Genomic DNA, 17,179 nt, shown 5'->3' on the forward strand with positions numbered 1-17,179 from the left:
CAGCACCACATCTGCATACACAAGTCACCTGATTCCCGTACGTTCCGTGGAGGGCGGGCCATCAGCTATGACACCACATTTAATCACATCCTTGATGTGTTCGATCTGGTTCAGATCGGCGAGTTGGGGGACCAGTACATCAACTGGAACCCGAGCTATGTTCCTTGAACCAATCCATCACACTCCTCGCCTTGCGACATGGCGCATTATTTTGTTGAAAAATACCACTGCCAACGGGAAACATAATCGTCGTGAAGAGGGATATGCAACCAGTGTACAATACTTCTTGGCTCCACTGGACCCATGGATGCCTACGTGAAGGTTCCCCAGAGCATAATGGGGCCGCCACCAGCTTGTTTCTGTCCCGCAGTACAGGTGTCAAGGAGCTGTTCCCCTGGAAGACGACGCATTCGCACCCTCCCATCGTCGTGATGAAGAAGAAATCGGGATTCATCAGACGATGCAACGCTCTACCATTGCGCCAGCGCCCAGTGCCATTGGTCACGTACCCAGTTCAGCCGTAGTTGCCGATGTCGTGGTGTTAACATTGGCGCATGCGTGGGTCAGCGGCAGTGGAAGCCCATGGTTAGGACTGTTCAGTGTACCGTGTGTACAGGCTCACTTGTACTCTGCCCAGCAATAAAGTCTGATGTTAGTTCCTCCACAGTTCGCCGCCTGTCCTATTTCACTACGCTTCCCAGCCTTGTACGTCCGACAGCTGTAATGAAGGGTGGGCTGGCCGCGGTAGCCGAGCGGTTCTAAGCAATTCAGTCCGGCACACAGTATCAGTGTACAATACTTCTTGGCTCCACTGGACCCATGGATGCCTACGTGAAGGTTCCCCAGAGCATAATGGGGCCGCCACCAGCTTGTTTCCGTCCCGCCCAACCCCAGGACGTCAGGACGTGGTTTCATCTTTGTTTCGCCATGTGTTGATGACACTCACCACAGCACTCGAACACAAGTCGTGCCGTTTCCGAAGTGCGCGTTGCAAGTCTCTGGCCATCACGATCTGCCTCATTCAAACTCATGTAGATCACTCACCCTCCCCATTCCACACACGGACAGCATGCTTACTAATACTATATGCTCCGTGTGGTGTGTGTGTGTGTGTGTGTGTGTGTGTGTGTGTGTGTGAGTGTGAGTGAATAGCTGTCGTTCCTCGCCAGGTGACGCTGCTATCATCTGAACGGATTTATATCGACAGTAGGTCAAGATCATAATGTTCTAGCTGATGTATAAAAAAGATTGGTGAAAGAGATATACCTTATATTTGTCGACATCTTGCTTGTAACCCTTCTTAGGATTACTTTCCATTGCTGTGGGATCTTTTCTCTTCTCCAGAGTTTTGAAAGACGATTTCTGAATCTTCTTATGAGTTTTCGTTAGGATGAACATTTTAGTTACCTGGCATTTATTTTGGCAATTTTACAGACAGAACTCAAGGTATGCTTAATCTCCAGGCAACGGGCGCTTGCCTAGCAGCCAGCAGTCCCACTGAGTGAAGGCTGTTTCTTTTTCACAGATGCTGCCGTGCGCTACCTTATAGAAGCTGGTAACGAGGAGGGCACCTTCTCAATAGACGGCGACACAGGGGACGTGATAGTGGCTGCCGAGCTCGACTACGAGAGGAGAACACTGGTGAGTATCGAGTGCAGCTCCGTTTCCGTGCATCCTCCTGAACAATGCCACCCGTCTGTTATGAGCTTGTCATATGATTCCCGTGCTTTATTGCCAATGGTCGCTGTCTGAGTATGCCGGCAAAAGATCCTCATATTTCGTATCTTTCCCAACAACAACATGGCGGCCATGAAATGGTACTACAATGCAAAAGAAAATACTCTCCGATTCTGTGCTCATACAAACCTATCGCGTGTTCCAGATTTCTGGAGAACAAGATGGATTGTTTCAAGACTAATGATAAAAATGTATCCAGACATTAATAGTATTATCAGACCACTGATTGTGCTTAATTATTGAAATTTTCATGGCCATATGTTGCCAGTTTGCTTTTTCTCTGGATCTACGGCCTACTTAACTTTAACGATTTTTCTAATATTTACCATTAAGACCGATCGTAAGTTCTCCTGACTCACCGATATATAAATCGGCGAAGCACTTCGCTTCTGTGCTTCAGCCGCACGTGGGTGAGAATTACACTTATGTAGAGGACATGGGTCATTTTATGGCGTAGTTGAAGAAACTAAAACTGGAACAAAACGGCATCATGGTCAGCTTCTGCGCTGTTTCTTTGGTTACCAAAATGCCACTCAATGATTTTCTGGGGCATGTCGGTTCCATTTTCTCGCAGGACAAGCTGTTTCATGCGTGTCTTACTAAGAGCTGCTTTATGTGGATTGGCGATTTCTGCAAAGAGCTGGAAGTCATCGCCGCGGCTTGTACACTTAGTCCGATGGTTGTCAGTTTCTTCATGAAGTGTATCGATAGACCGGCGCTGGTCTTGGCATCATGTAAACCTAAGATGAAGTTCAGGTGCACCGACTAGGCCTTCAGGAAATAACCTCCTCAAGCCACCAAGCACCTTAACCTTCGCTGTATGAACAGGCTGACCAGATAGTCCGGACAAATTTTAGGCCCATCAATTATCCTTAGAAAACAGCTGCGGGAACAACTTAAACATGGGCGTAGCAGATGTAGCAAGTGGTAAAACCCTTGGAGCATTAAACCGAATATACGACTTGTCGTTCTGCAAGGTGCCTGTGGCATGTTAAAACACGGGTTATGCTACTAACAAGGGAACCTCCCCATCGCACCCCCCTCAGATTTAGTTATAAATTGACACAGTGGATAGGCCTTGAAAAACTGAACACAGGTCAATCGAGAAAACAGGAAGAAGTTGTGTGGAACTACGAAAAAATAAGCAAAATATACAAACTGAGTAGTCCAAGTGTAACATATGTAAGATCAAGGAGTATGTAAGCTAAAGAGCGCCGTGGTCCCGTGGTTAGAGTGATCAACTGCGGAACGAGAGGTCCTTGGTTCGAGTCCTTCTTCGAATAAAAATTTTACTTACTTTATTTTCGCAAAGTTACGATCTGACCGTTCATTCATTGACGTCTCTGTTCACTGTAATAAGTTTAGTGTCTGTGTTTTGCGACCGCACCGCAAAACCGTGCGATTAGTAGACGAAAGGACGTGCCTCTCCAATAGGAAGCGAAAACATTTGATCGCAAATTCATAGGTCAACCGATTCCTCCACAGGAAAACACGTCTGGAATATTCTATACGACACTGGTGACGGCATGTGCGTCACATTACAGGAATATGTTGTCGACCCACCTAACTTGCACACTTGGCGAATGGGTAAAAAGATTCTTCTACCTTTCCCGATTTAGGTTTTCTTGTGGATGTGATAATCACTCCCAAAAAAGTGATGAAAACATAAGAGTTTGTCACATAAATGGCAACAAATGAATGCAACAGTTTCACAGTCGCACAGTTTTCCCTGTGCTCTGTCAAAACATACATTTTTAACGTTTTCAAGTTTTTCCGTGTGTAGACCGTCAAATCCTGCATGTGTCCAAGCAAATCTGAACATGTCCTGGAATTTTGGAGAGCGAAGTTGATGATGTCTGAGTGCATGAACTTTGATAATTGTCTGAAAATAAAAAATTAAAACTTTTCACTCGAGGGAGGATTGAACCAGGGACCTTCCGTTCCATTGCTGCTCACGGTAACCACGGGACCACGGTGCACCTCCGTGCATATGTACCTTAACGTGGCTTATCTTGCACACGGACTACTCAGTTTTTGTATATTTTGCTTATTTTTTTCATTGTTCCATACAACTTCTTCCTGTTTTCTCGATTGATCTGTGTTCAGTTTTTCATGGCCTATCCCTGTGCCAACTTATAACTAAATCTGAGGGGGGTGCGATGGGGAGGTTCCCTTGTAAGTACAGATAGGGTGGCTGCCACAAAGCAGAGCGGATCTTTCTTCTTAATCTAACACAGATAAGACCCCACTTACAGCAGAGCCCAGACCGCTATCACTTAAAATAAAAACACAAGCCACTGTCATTAAATCTTAACAGAGTACCCACGGTTTCCTCAAAAGGAACAAACTCTAATACACTAACCAGTGGCGCTACAGGGGAGAGCTGAACATGTATTGGCGGTTCATTTAGCTAAGAACCAATCGATCACCATGTGGCGGTATAACTACCAATTTCAAACCATGCAATGAGGTAGGCACCAAGCTGCTCCAGCACAACAAGCTGCTGATGACAAGGACGAGGTAGTCGAGTATTCTCACAAACTGTTGTCACGGTGAAGTAAGTGGCGGAAATCTCGGGACTCTGTTCCCAAGGAGGAAACACGAAGAAGATGGGGGCCTGATGCAGCCGGGGACAGCACTAGAAAAAGGCCTGCACCGAAGATACTGGTCATGCTTCCCAAAGAAACAAGTTCATTGGCCCTTGCACGTCTGCTCACACCAACCATTAAGCTTCTACCTTGCCGTCCCCCGCCCCCCTCCCACCTCCACCACTAGAACCTATCTCTCCTGTCCAGAGTCCTCTGCCCAAAGACCCTCTCATGAGCAAAGACAGCGTAACCACTCGGAGCGCGAGGTATCGACCATGCTGCATGGCTCAGGAACTTATGTCTGGCGCGATGCTGCCGCCACCAACGTTCAAGGAGGGATTACTAATACCAGTCCTAAAACCTGCAGGACAAACGTGGTTTACAGATCGATCACTTTACTAAATCCAAGATTTTCACGCACCTTCTAGCTATGTGAGTCAAACATGTGTTACGACAAGCTGTGTCCCATGAACAAACATTCTCAGGTGGTGATAATAACTGCCAGACTACTCTCAGTGAATATTGAGATGTTATTTCCATGGCAACACACTTCTGACTAGACTAGACGACAGTTTCCCCGACGTTAATGCAGGCGACCATGCACTCCGTCGAGTGGCAACATCCTGGCTTCTCAGCGATGGAAGGATCAAAGAACATGTACGGATCAAACACTCAGTTTGGCTGAGTTGTCAGCTGTCGAACGTGCTTGACGCCATCACGATGGAACCACTCTTCTGCAGACTATGGCTACGCGTGATGGGTATTCCACTCCAGGAGCTTGTTTTCCACTGTTGCATTTTGCCTTCCGCATAAGTTCAGCACTCGATATAAAAGCCACGATGCAATGGATTACCCGTTACAGTGCAGGGGCACAAAGAGCTTTGAACGTAGTAAAATGTTGCCCTATCAGTATCGCCTGGGGCATTCCCACAGTTAGCGTAGCCCCCAAAGGACACCGTCCGCTGTCTCGAAGTGGTATACAGGCTAGCTATTCGCCGAAACTCGACGATCCATTTCTTCGGACACTGATACAATTCATCCGGGCGAACATACAGAGCCACCTACTATGCACGCTGAAGATGTGCCAGAAGGTCACTTTTGCCAAATACACATCTGGCAGCCCGGATATCCCACGCAGTTCAGATTCTGCCCATCACTGCAATAATGGTGGCCACATTGTAGATGCTCTTCGGGTATTTTATATGTTTTGGACACATCTTCAAAGCCCATTAGGATGCCCTCACCTTAGCGAAGCTGCATGGTGGCCTAGTTATGGTTAATGTTAAATCTGGGATCACAGTGCTTAACACCAGTACAACGCTCCATTTGTGAAAGAAGCCAGGATATTAGTTTCATTGGGACGTTGATAGCCGAGTTCGCCTCTATTTTAAGTCAGAAATATAGCTACATACGCGCTGAGCTCCCCAGGACCAGAAAGACCACCATCAGAGACATCTACTATCTTCTCCAACTGTACCCATCCCGAAACCCCGTCGAAGCACGTCACCCAAGATTTTGTGCCCTACAGCACGGAAAACGATCCATCAGTCATATCACAGCACTAACACCACCACGGTGTGGTTTCTTATGGTCAACGGCAAATATTTGTATACTACAAAACAGAAACTGCACCACATCGTGCTGGTGGATTCACTCCAGCGCCTCAAGTGCAGTGTGGAAAATACGGATTTACACTGTTTCGAGTATGAGGCAGCAGCGGCCGAACGGTCCCACATACAGAAGATCGTGGCTTTCTATCCCTGAGTACTACCATGCCTATATGTCCTGACGCAACTTGTTTCCCGTTATCTAGGTGCCGAAACCTCACATGAATTAGTGGCATGGCCCGCAATTACCGCTGCAGAGACGACATCGTCGATTTGGCGAAGTTCTCGATACGTCTTCAAGTGAAATACCACACTCTGCCGCGACATAGACACTATAGCGTCAATTTCGTGAACTACACTGAAGCACCAAAGAAACTAGTATAGGCATGCGTATTCAAATGCAGATATATGTAAACAGGCAGAATACGACGCTGCGGTCGGCAACGCCTATCTAAGAAAACTATCGGGCTCAGTTGTTACATCGGTTACTGCTGCTACAACCGCAGGTTATCAAGATTTAAGTGAGTTTGAACGTGGTGTTATATTCGGTGCACGAGCAATGGGATACAGCATCTCCGAGGTAGCAATGAAGTGTGGATTTTTCAGTACAACCATTTCACGAGTGTATCGCAAATATCAGGAACCCGGAAAAACATCAGATCTCCGACATCGCTGTAGCCGGAAAAAGATCCTGCAAGGACGGGACCAACGACGGCTGAAAAGAATCGTTCAACGTGACAGAAGCGCTACCCTACCGCAAATTGCAGAAGATTTCAATGCTCCACCATCAGCAAGTGTCAGCGCTCGAACCATTCAACGAAACATCGTCGACATGGCCCTCGGAGCCGAAGGCCCACTCGTGTGACTGCACTACACAAAGTTTTGCGCCTCGCCTGGACCCATCAACACCGACATTGGACTGTTGATGACTTGAAACATGTTGTCTGGTCGTTAGTTATAATATTACTGATATTTAAAAAAAAAAAAGGTAATATCATATTTATCACTTTTGCTGGTGGTAAGCGTCTAAAATGGTAAAATGATGCGTAGAAAATTTTTACTTGTCGATAATGAAATTATATATTCCGCCGAGCAGCATCAGATTCCCATCAGACCGACGAGAACGTTGACCGACGGCATTGTTTAGAGGCCAGTGATTGATCTCACAATTACGAAGTTTGCGTAATTACATTGCCCGGATACTGATAGAAATGACCGGTAAAAGAGATCTCACACCCGCTGAAATAAAAGTTTGATAAAGTAATAGCCGATTGAACACTAGTAGCGTTCGGCTGTGGCCACCAAACAATTCGTCGGCCACTCTGCTGCAGCCTGAAAAAGTTCTGAAGTGCAGCATAATAATTTGCTATGTGGAATTAATGACAAAGGAAAGTAGATTGTTAATTTAAAAACGGCTATTTTAATTGAACCAAAAGTTGTAGATACAACAGCGACTCTTGCATTTTGGGAAACTGCCATCGAAAACAAACGAGAGATAGAGAGCTCGTGCTTTTATATAATCCAAAAACAAATTACGGTGACTGCCTTCAACTTGCTTTACAGTTTCGATACATAAACATTTCTCTCGAACATTCTTTATCGGAACAGCAAAAAAATACATTCCTTCGTGATCTTTTCTCCTTTCTTTACAGATTTATTTTACATAGAGAAAATTTATTTTTAATGTAGCCTTTATTAAACGATTGGGGCATATTCTATTTATTGTTAAAAAAGCAACATTTCAGTGTGTCTCGTTTCAAATTATATCGAGCGGATGTACATGTACGGGTATTGAGACAACCTTGTGAATACATGGACCATGCACGTCAGCAGGGGCGTTCAAGCCGGTGGAGGCTCTGTAATGGTGTGCGGCGTGTGCATTTGGAGTGATATGAGACCCCTCATATGTCTAGATACGACGCTGACAGGTGACATGTACGTAAGCATCCTGTCTGATCACCTGCACTCATCGAAGTCCATTGTGCCTTCCGACGGACGTGGGCAATTCCAGTAGCACATTGCGACACCTCATGCGTCTAGAATTGCTACAGAGTGGCTCCAGGAACACTCTCCTGAGCTTGAACACTTCCGTTGGCTACCAACGTCGCCAGACATGAACATTACTGAGCATATCTGGAATGCCCTCCAGCCCTACTTCAGACATTAGTCGAGTCCATGCCACGTTGTGTCGTAGCACTTCTGTGCGCGAGGCGGATACAGGATATTATAGAGGTGTACTAGTTTCCTTGGCTCTTTAGTGAACTTACAGTGTTTTCTCGCCAACGCGTTCAAGAGCTGGCACCTCGACGAAACACACCAACCAAGACAAGAGGACCCTCTCCACCAATAGAATGGACAGTCTTCTGACGGCGAAACATCATGGCAGATGGCGTCACAAGTCCTCCTACCTTACTTAACTTTCCCCTCCCTTTTTTCTTCTCTTTATCTTATAAGCATTTCCCTTAGACACGTTTATTAGTGGATGGCTTTGCATTCATGGCGTTATTTGCTTTTACTTTTCATGTGCACTACTACTGTAGGCATTTGCTAGTCATGTAAATATACAAAAAAGCGGATTATCGTTTCCTAAATTTCCAAAAGTAAGTTGATACGGATGATAGAAATTAATTAGGCAGATAGTGCTCCAAACAGAAAAAATTAAATAAAAAAATTTAAAAAGTTGGTGGAGCACTAGCTCGCGAAAGTCAAAGGTCCTGAGTTCGAATCTCGGTCCGGCACAAATTTCTAATCTACCAGTAAGTTTCGCATCAATACACACTCCGCTACAGGTAAAAAAATTCAGTCTGGAAACATTCCCCCAGGCTGTGGCTAAGCCATGTCTCCGCAGTGTCCTTTCTTCCAGGAGTGTTAGTCCTGCAAGTTTCGCGGGAGAGCTTCCTTGAAGTTAAGGAGGTAGGAGAGGTGGTACTGGCGGAAGTGAAACTGTAAGGAGGGGTCGTGCTTTGGTAACTCACACGGTGCCGGCAAGGTAGCTCAGCGTGTTCGGTCACAGGGCCGACTGTCCTCTGTAATAAAAATGCTGAGTAAAGGAATCAACGACCAGCTTGAACGGATGTCATGTGACGTTCACCCACATCAAACGAAACGAACAATACCGAACAAAATTTTTAAAAAATCCCCGTACAGCACTTGACCACGAAAGGCAAAGGTCCCGTGTTCGGGTCTCGGACCGGCACTCAGTTTTAATCTGCCAGGAAAATTCATATCAGCGTACACGCCTCTGCAGAGTGAAAGTTGAATTCTAGAACATAAGAAGTTCGTCGTCGAACAAAGATAAGTTGACGAAATTAAGTTCATTAGCACCATTCTCCTCTAGTACACTGATAATCGGCAACTCTGAGGATTCTACCTAGTTGAGATTTTTATAGTCTGTGCCATAATATACACTACTGCATATTAAAATTAATTAATGATAACTAAAATTCTCCCACTTTTCAACCTCCGTCATGCACACAATTCTACCTGCACCACCTACGTCAACTGGAACTCGAGAAATTCATAATGGCTGAAAGTTTCTTTGAAAACAAACACAAAATTAATTTTTAAAAAGTAAGGGAGGGCCCCATGCCTCATCATACTGGGATTTCTTTATAATGAGGGCGGCCGAGACAAGAGAAAACTGCAACAATGTTATCTACATCGAGGGTATGACACAGGAGCGGGATTAAGACACCTTATGGAAGTTAATAAGGATGGTTTAGAAAAGCATTGAGAACAATCTTGACTGCAATGAAATATTTATTTACAGTGGTACCCTGTTTCGGTCAGAATGTGACCATTTTGATACCATTTGTGCAGTGATGAGTGGTGGTGGCGATGAATGGTACAGTTGTCGTGGCTCCAGGAACGTCAACTGCTGAATCTGTTCCGCGTATCGCCGCCGCCTATCATCATGGTATAAATGATCTGAAAGTGGTCACTTTTTGATCAAAACCGGTTATCCTTGCAAATAAATACTTCATTGCGGTCAAGACTGTTTTTAATCCTTCTTTGAAAGTATTTTAGTTAGACTGCTCATTTTCTCCGCGATGAATGTTCTCAAAAATCAAATGAGGATGACTGTCATTGGTGGAGGGGCGAGAGCGGCAGCCTTAGACTTGGTGCAACCTGACGTCGCCAGCTCCCTTGGCGTGTCGTTGCTACCAGAAGCTGACCCGCTCCCATGTATGTTCAGGAAGGCTCCGGGCACTTCTGCCATACCAGTTCTGACACTCAACAGAGGTAACAACGATAACAGAAACAGCTGTCGAAAACATGAGGTTTTATCCTTTGTAACAATATGGCTTAGAAACCAAAAAGATTTCCTCAGGTACGCCGCCCCGAGGACTGTGAGGACACAAAAAATATAACGATAAATGTACGGAAATGGAAATTTTCAGTATAAAAATGGAGTAATGGAATAAACGAGAGCTGAAAGAACAGGTTGAGGGAATGACAATAACGTAACTCCAAACATCTTGCTAGCGTAAGGGCAGCTTTTAAAGACACACTTGCATGCTGAGCTTTTATTAGAGGAAAACGTAATTATAAGTAAGCAAATAAATAATTTGAGCCATAGATATAGTCCACGTCTATGTAAATAATGTCTGCAGCCCCTGGAAACATTTGAAGATTTTTGATCGTCAGATGATTAAGAGGCACCTTTTGTTTTCTAGATTTTGTCCAGATCGGGCATATGTGGCAAACCGCCATTAATACTAAATTATTTCATTATTTTACTCACGAGTTACAACCAAACGGCACTCGTAATTGCATAATTCAAGTCACAATGTAAGTGCACTTCTAATTGTGTTTATATTTCATAATACACTGTAATCACTAACCAATGTATGTTTTATTTGGTGTCTTTATTCATTGTAAGATTGTTAGGACACTTGGCATGGCAAAAGGTTCCCTACTTTTAAGCAAAAGTCGTCCAGAACAATCCACCATCGTCTTCGGGTGCTGTTTGATAGCGAAGGCAGATTTTAGAGAAATCACAGAGAGAAGGAACACAGTTATAAATACATGAACGGACCTTTAACGAAAATGACATGCTAAAGCGCTGAGAGTTTTTATAATTTTTTTAATTAATTACTGTAATTGTTTGTATGGTCTCGATGCAGTTACTAATGAGCCAAAAAAATTAATTAAAAATTCACCTGCCAATCGCTTTTGACACAAACACGCGCGAATGACAAAATTTTTGACTAGGAAGGCGGAATGAGGATTGAGATAGCTGGTTCCCTGCTTTTCTGACAGAGTCTCTTAAAGAGGGGCATATTCGCTCCAACAGGAGCATTCTTCAGCTGTTTCTCATCTTTTTCCCGTTAGAATAGGGTGGGCTTCTTATTTAAAATAAATTTTGTAAGTCACTTCATTTACATACTTCGACACATTTAGATAGTTTCTCACATATAAGCAACAAATAAGTATGCGTCATATAAGGCTGAAACAAAATCATCTCCAATCCAATGCAACTTCACTTTACACAACTTTACGTAGAAAATAATTTTTTGGAAGATGCTTTCACCATTAGGTGACACCATAGAATGAGACGACATGTATAGGCAAAAAGTGGCCATTATAAAGAGTATATAGCAAACAATATCCAATCTTTCTATCAATCTTTGGAATGAAATTATTGAATTACGTATGTAATTCATTTTTAAAAATTCCTAACAATTCTGATAACATTTGATTCTTTTCCAACATTTTTAAATTGTTTTCAAATAACATAGTAAGCATATTTAGAATCATTTTATTTTCAAATAACTAAAGCAGTTATTATATTTTCACCAGTTAATTGAGAAGCAACATGTGGTAATAAACTACTTATTTGTTCATATCTTTCATATAAAATTTCTATAGTTCTATCACATATTCCAGCTGATATTTTTATGTAATTATCTTTAATTTTATTTAGATCTTTGTAATGATTTATTTGACCTCCACAGAGTTATTTACATTATACTTTATTTTATATTTACCATGTTTTCTAATTGATAGTAAAAGTTCTTCATAAATCCATTATGAAAAATTTCTTCTAAAGACAGTTTGTACTTCATGATTAAAGGGTGTTATCCTGGTTCATTTGTGTTTGAGTGTAAGAGCAGTGAACCTTTACCCCTCAAACCCCTACACTTTTTCACATACTTTTCTCTAAAATGATCTTATATTGTATTTCTTGTGTTTGTAAATTCTAGAAGTTTACCCACATCTTTGGCTTTAAACCTTGTTTCATTAATTTCATCAATAATTTTAGAAACTTGTTTATCATTATGTATGATTTACATTTTTAAGATCCAAAGATGCTTCTACATATATTTATAAAATTTATAAAACAATTATTTTGTTTAGTTCCTATACATTTTTCATTATAAATGAGAGTAAAAATAAAGTCATTTGCATATTGTGTAACCAAGAAAAAGAAATTCAAACTAAATAAAAATTGACCGAAGGAATTCACCTTCATGAGACTTGCACTGGTGTATAAAAATGAAACAAAAATGATGTAAAGAAAATAAATTACAACATATAAAAGAACTTATCAGTAATTGAAATAATAAACATGTACTTCTGAAAATTATAAAAAAGAGATTAAAAGATCTTTCAAATATATTCTTAGATGTCATTCAGAAAGAGAAATTAAATATTTTGACTATCAAAAATGTAAAGAGAATTATTATCAAAAGGATGAATGATTATGTGGAAAATTTGTTTGTAAAATAAATATGAAAAAACATTAACATTTATCATAACATCAAAAATATTATAACTGATCTCTAAAATCAATTAATCACATTTTAATTCTTTAATTTTATAATTACTGTTTGGTAGAGTAATTATTCCATCTCGTAGTGTAATACAATTATCATCATCAGAACTTAAAACAATTTTATTACCTTCTACTATATATACTTTGTGTTTAAAAGCTCTAATCAAACTCATTTTCATACATTCTTTTATCATTTAAACAATTTTTATAATCATCAGAAGTAAATTCGTTTTTCCAACTGACTTTTTCATACCTTTAGATCTTTTATATTCTTTGTCTTTTACTTTATAGGCATACATTTTAGATCTTAAGGTAACATGTTCTAACATAATTTTTCCACAATTTTCATCTTTTCCTCTCCTAAAACTCGCTTGTTTTCTTGTTGAAAGTGAAAAAAATTAGCTTTTGAATAATCACTTGTGTCAAATTCGTTTATCAGTGATTTCATATCATTGTAAAAATTGTTAGTTTTTATGTCATAAATAAAAGAATCTGTATCCATATAACATAAATCAATATTTTAAACCTTATTTTTGGTTCAATACATTATAATGAAATTAGTTTTGAAATATTTATTTTTGATATTTTTGAAATATCTACAATGCTCATTCCAATGTAAATTGGTTTATTGAAATTTACTATAGTTTTTCATATGAAATGTTACTAGATTTTCTGAAAATAGTGTAGTATCATCATAAGTTGGTTTTGAATCCATCTCAGTTTTTTTATCTGGATTTGTTATTATTTAAATATTCTGTCAGTTTCTAGTATTTGCATAATTTTATCAACAATATGGTAGATCATTAGTTTCTAAAAATCTTTTTCTAATTTGTTAGTTGTAGTTTTTCTCATATCTTTATGAAGATCAATGTATTTTTCAACGACTCTGACTGTTCAAACGACAAGCTTCTATGAATTCTCGTTAATTTTAATCTGAGTTTTAAACATTATTTAAGATATCTATAAGGTATAATATATTTTTCATTATTGATCGATGTTGTTGATAATTTATTACCTCCTTGATAATTTATTACCTCCCTCTGGTGCTAATGATAAATCCTTGTGTAAGTCATGTAATTTTTTGGAATTTCTTAATCCACTTCTAACATATAATCATATTTATTATCATTAGGTTTTTTATTTCTGTAGAATTAAGACATTATTGATCTAATCACTTGAAATTTTTAAATGGTAAAAATTTACATATAGTATAACCATATTTATTATTTGCACATCTTATTTGTTTTTCTGGTTCAAAATTTTCAGATATTTATTTTTTGATTTAACTTATCTTTTCATATTTTCAGAATTTCAACCACCAATTTATCAATACTTGAGGCCATAAATTTAAACATATTCAAAATCTTAATGTTAATCCATCTACAAGTGTAAATCCTGTCATAATTGTTTAATAAATCTAGTTCAAATTTGTCACTTTAAAAAAATCCAAGATACCCTGGTGCAGTGAATACCAAGTTGGAGTGAGTTTGTTAGATTTAATACTTATGCCTCTAAAATTTTCGAAAATATCCACTGGTGTTAAAAAGCCTGGCTTATTATATAGTCTTGTATATTCATCTAAATTTTTAATATCGAATTTTTTTCCAAATTGGTTTTGCATGATACTAATAGGCATCCGATTAAATCAATTTATTTAGTATCAAAAAAATTATTTTTAGGTAATTTTCTTCAGAATCTATATGTTTGTAATGATAAATGCCTCCTTTAATTATTAAATCTAATTGCTCACCTTTAAAATATTTTGACATTTCCTTAAATTGTTCTTTTTTATGATTAGAAGGTAACTTACCAATACTTGAGGAAATCCATTTAAACATATCCAAAAATCTTAATGTTAACCCATCTACAAATGTTTTACTAAAAGAAAAATGTTTTTGTTCATTAATTGGAATATTGTCAATACCTTGATTATATAATGCCAGTTCTGTGATAAACAGATAGACATCATAAGTTGTTAAATTACAAATATTAACTGGAATAAATTAAGGATTTTTATAGTTAAGATTACAATCTTTGTGTGAAACTCCTTGGTATTTCCCTGTTAACTGACAATGATCTCTTACTTTTTCCTCATTTAGTAAATTCTTTTTCACAAATAAAACAAGTTTTGAAATTTTAAAGTTTATATTATATTCATTTGTCATTATCATTGAAACATTTTGGTCATACATTTCTGCAGCTTCTTTACATTATTGACTTCAACGAACTTTTTCCTGCATCTTTACCTGTCTACATAACAGGTTTTTGTATAATCACCATTAGAATATATGATATAACAACTAAATGACAATTGCATATGTTTTTGATAGTTATTAGCATAAAGTATTTCAATAATCTTGGTTTTATATCAGGCAAATCCTAAAAAAATATTCTTTTTGGTCCAGAACTCTCATATATATACTACTCAGGACACATTGAGGATTTGTCTACCTAAAAAAAGCGGTTGGTCACGTAGAATGGCGCAAAATGTTCTAAATTCTCTGAAAAATTATTTTAACCTAAAGGATTCACAATTTACAAAGACGAAAAGGATAGAATAAGAATGTTAGCTAAAGAAGGAAATGCTCGGATTAAAAAGGGAGTAACACAGGAACTCGGTCATTTGCCACTGCTGTTCAGTCTAGACATCTAAGAATGTGTGACGGAAATAAAAGAAAGTTGCAGGAGAAGGACTATAATTCAGGATGAACGGGTGTAAGATTCTCTGATCACATTGATATCCCCAGTGATAGCGAAGAGGAATTAAGGAGCCTGTTGACTGGAATGATTGAAGCAGTACAGGTAAACCGACGAAAGACAGAAGTAATGAGCAGTAGTAAATATGAGATTACTGAAAAGACAAACAAAAGTGGTGAGCAAGAAGTATAGGAATTCTGTCCCTTAGGAGTAACATGACACTGGACGAAAGAAGCAAGGAGGACATGAAAAGCAGACCAGCACAGGCAAAGAGTGCTTTCACGACCAAAGTAAGTTGGTAGTATCAAATATCGGCCTTAGTCTGAGGAGGAACTTTCTGAGAATGTACGTTTAGCATAGAATTGTAAGGAAATGAATCTAGGGCTTTGGGAAAATCGCAAATAAAAAAGAATCAACGTTTTTGAAATGTCATGCCATAGAAGGACGCTGAAAATTAGATTGACTGGTAATGATTGAGGAAATTCCCCGCAGAATCGGCGAGGAAAGTACCAGATATGGAACACTGACAAGAAAAAGGGACAGAACGACTGATCTGCTACTCAGTGAGATTTCATTATTTTCACTGAATGACTGTTTAGAGCCGTATCGAGAAACACGGCACTATCCCAGACCCATTTGTCTACGTTAAACTGCATTTCATGGATGGTCAGAGCGGGCTGTGTTTCGCAATATCTGTGTTTGCGGAATCCATTTTGCTTTTTAGAGAAAAGATTTCCCCTGTCGCAAAAAGTCATAAAGCGCGTGTAAAGCCACTTCCTGTAATTCCGCAACAGACTGAAGCGAGTGATATAGGCTGTAAATATTAAAATTAGTGCAGTGCCTGTTTTCAACAGTGTCTGTATAGTTCGATGCAGTGTTCCTTCGGACTTGCATTCATGTCCGAAGGAACAAACACTGCTAACGACCAGTTTCCGTATTACAACATGAAATGCATTCGAAAATTCCGAATTCGGTACCACAACAGCTATACTATATACTAGAAACATACAAAAATTTGTAGTGCATCGGGACTCGAAGCTGGATTTACCACTCGTCGCGAGTAGTGGGCTTAACCACTGTGCAATCTAAGCACGCGACTGACGTAATTCTCCATTTGTCCAAGTAACTGCTCCCATAGCACCTGCACATCTACGTGATTCCCACACAGGGAGAGACATTTATTTTTCTCGTCAGGTTGCCTTGGCTTTCGCATGAAATGCATAGCTGTTGTGGGACCTCATTCGCCATTTGCGAATGAATTTTATGATATACTTATTTACTTCTGTTGGTGACTTTTCTTGAAATCGGGGACGATATTTCTTTTTTCCCAATCGCTTAGTACCCTTATCGCGCCAGTGATTCATGATACGGAAGTTCTGTATGGGGAGCACATGGCTTTGCACAAATTTGCCGAATTATCACAAGTATCTCATGCAGTACAGATGCCGTTCCACTTTTGACCACTTTTAGAGGCCTGTCTGTTAATGGATGTTGGACGCATTTGAGATGTGCTGTGTGTTTTGACAGTATGAGCTGCAGCTGGTGGCGGTGTCTGGGAAGGAGAGCTCGAGGGCAGGGCTTCTGGTGAGGGTGCTGGACGCCAACGACGAGCCGCCAGTGTTCCAGCAGGCCGTGTACCGCGCAGAGCTGCAGGAGGAGGAGGACCCAGCTCACCTGCCCAGGACTATCATTACGGTCAGTCTGCTGCTGCCCTGTCTGTTCCAAGAATATCGCTTGCCGTAAACCATCGCATTCAGCACAATTGAGGCTTT

At 40.0% G+C, this 17,179-nt stretch overlaps 1 protein-coding gene across 1 annotated transcript in view; it reads left to right on the forward strand.

Annotated features, from left to right (window-relative positions):
• Positions 1–9,981: 9,981 nt before the first annotated feature.
• LOC126416950 (neural-cadherin-like) overlaps positions 9,982–17,179 on the forward strand; it is a 154,475-nt gene continuing 147,277 nt past the window's right edge. The window contains exons 1-2 of the mRNA XM_050084830.1: positions 9,982–10,212; positions 16,935–17,102. Of these exons, the coding sequence (XP_049940787.1) occupies positions 9,982–10,212; positions 16,935–17,102 (399 nt within the window). The remainder of the gene's footprint in view (positions 10,213–16,934; positions 17,103–17,179) is intronic.

The sequence above is a fragment of the Schistocerca serialis genome, chromosome 8 (genome assembly GCF_023864345.2).
Source record: "Schistocerca serialis cubense isolate TAMUIC-IGC-003099 chromosome 8, iqSchSeri2.2, whole genome shotgun sequence".
Classification (NCBI taxonomy): Eukaryota; Metazoa; Arthropoda; class Insecta; order Orthoptera; family Acrididae; genus Schistocerca; species Schistocerca serialis.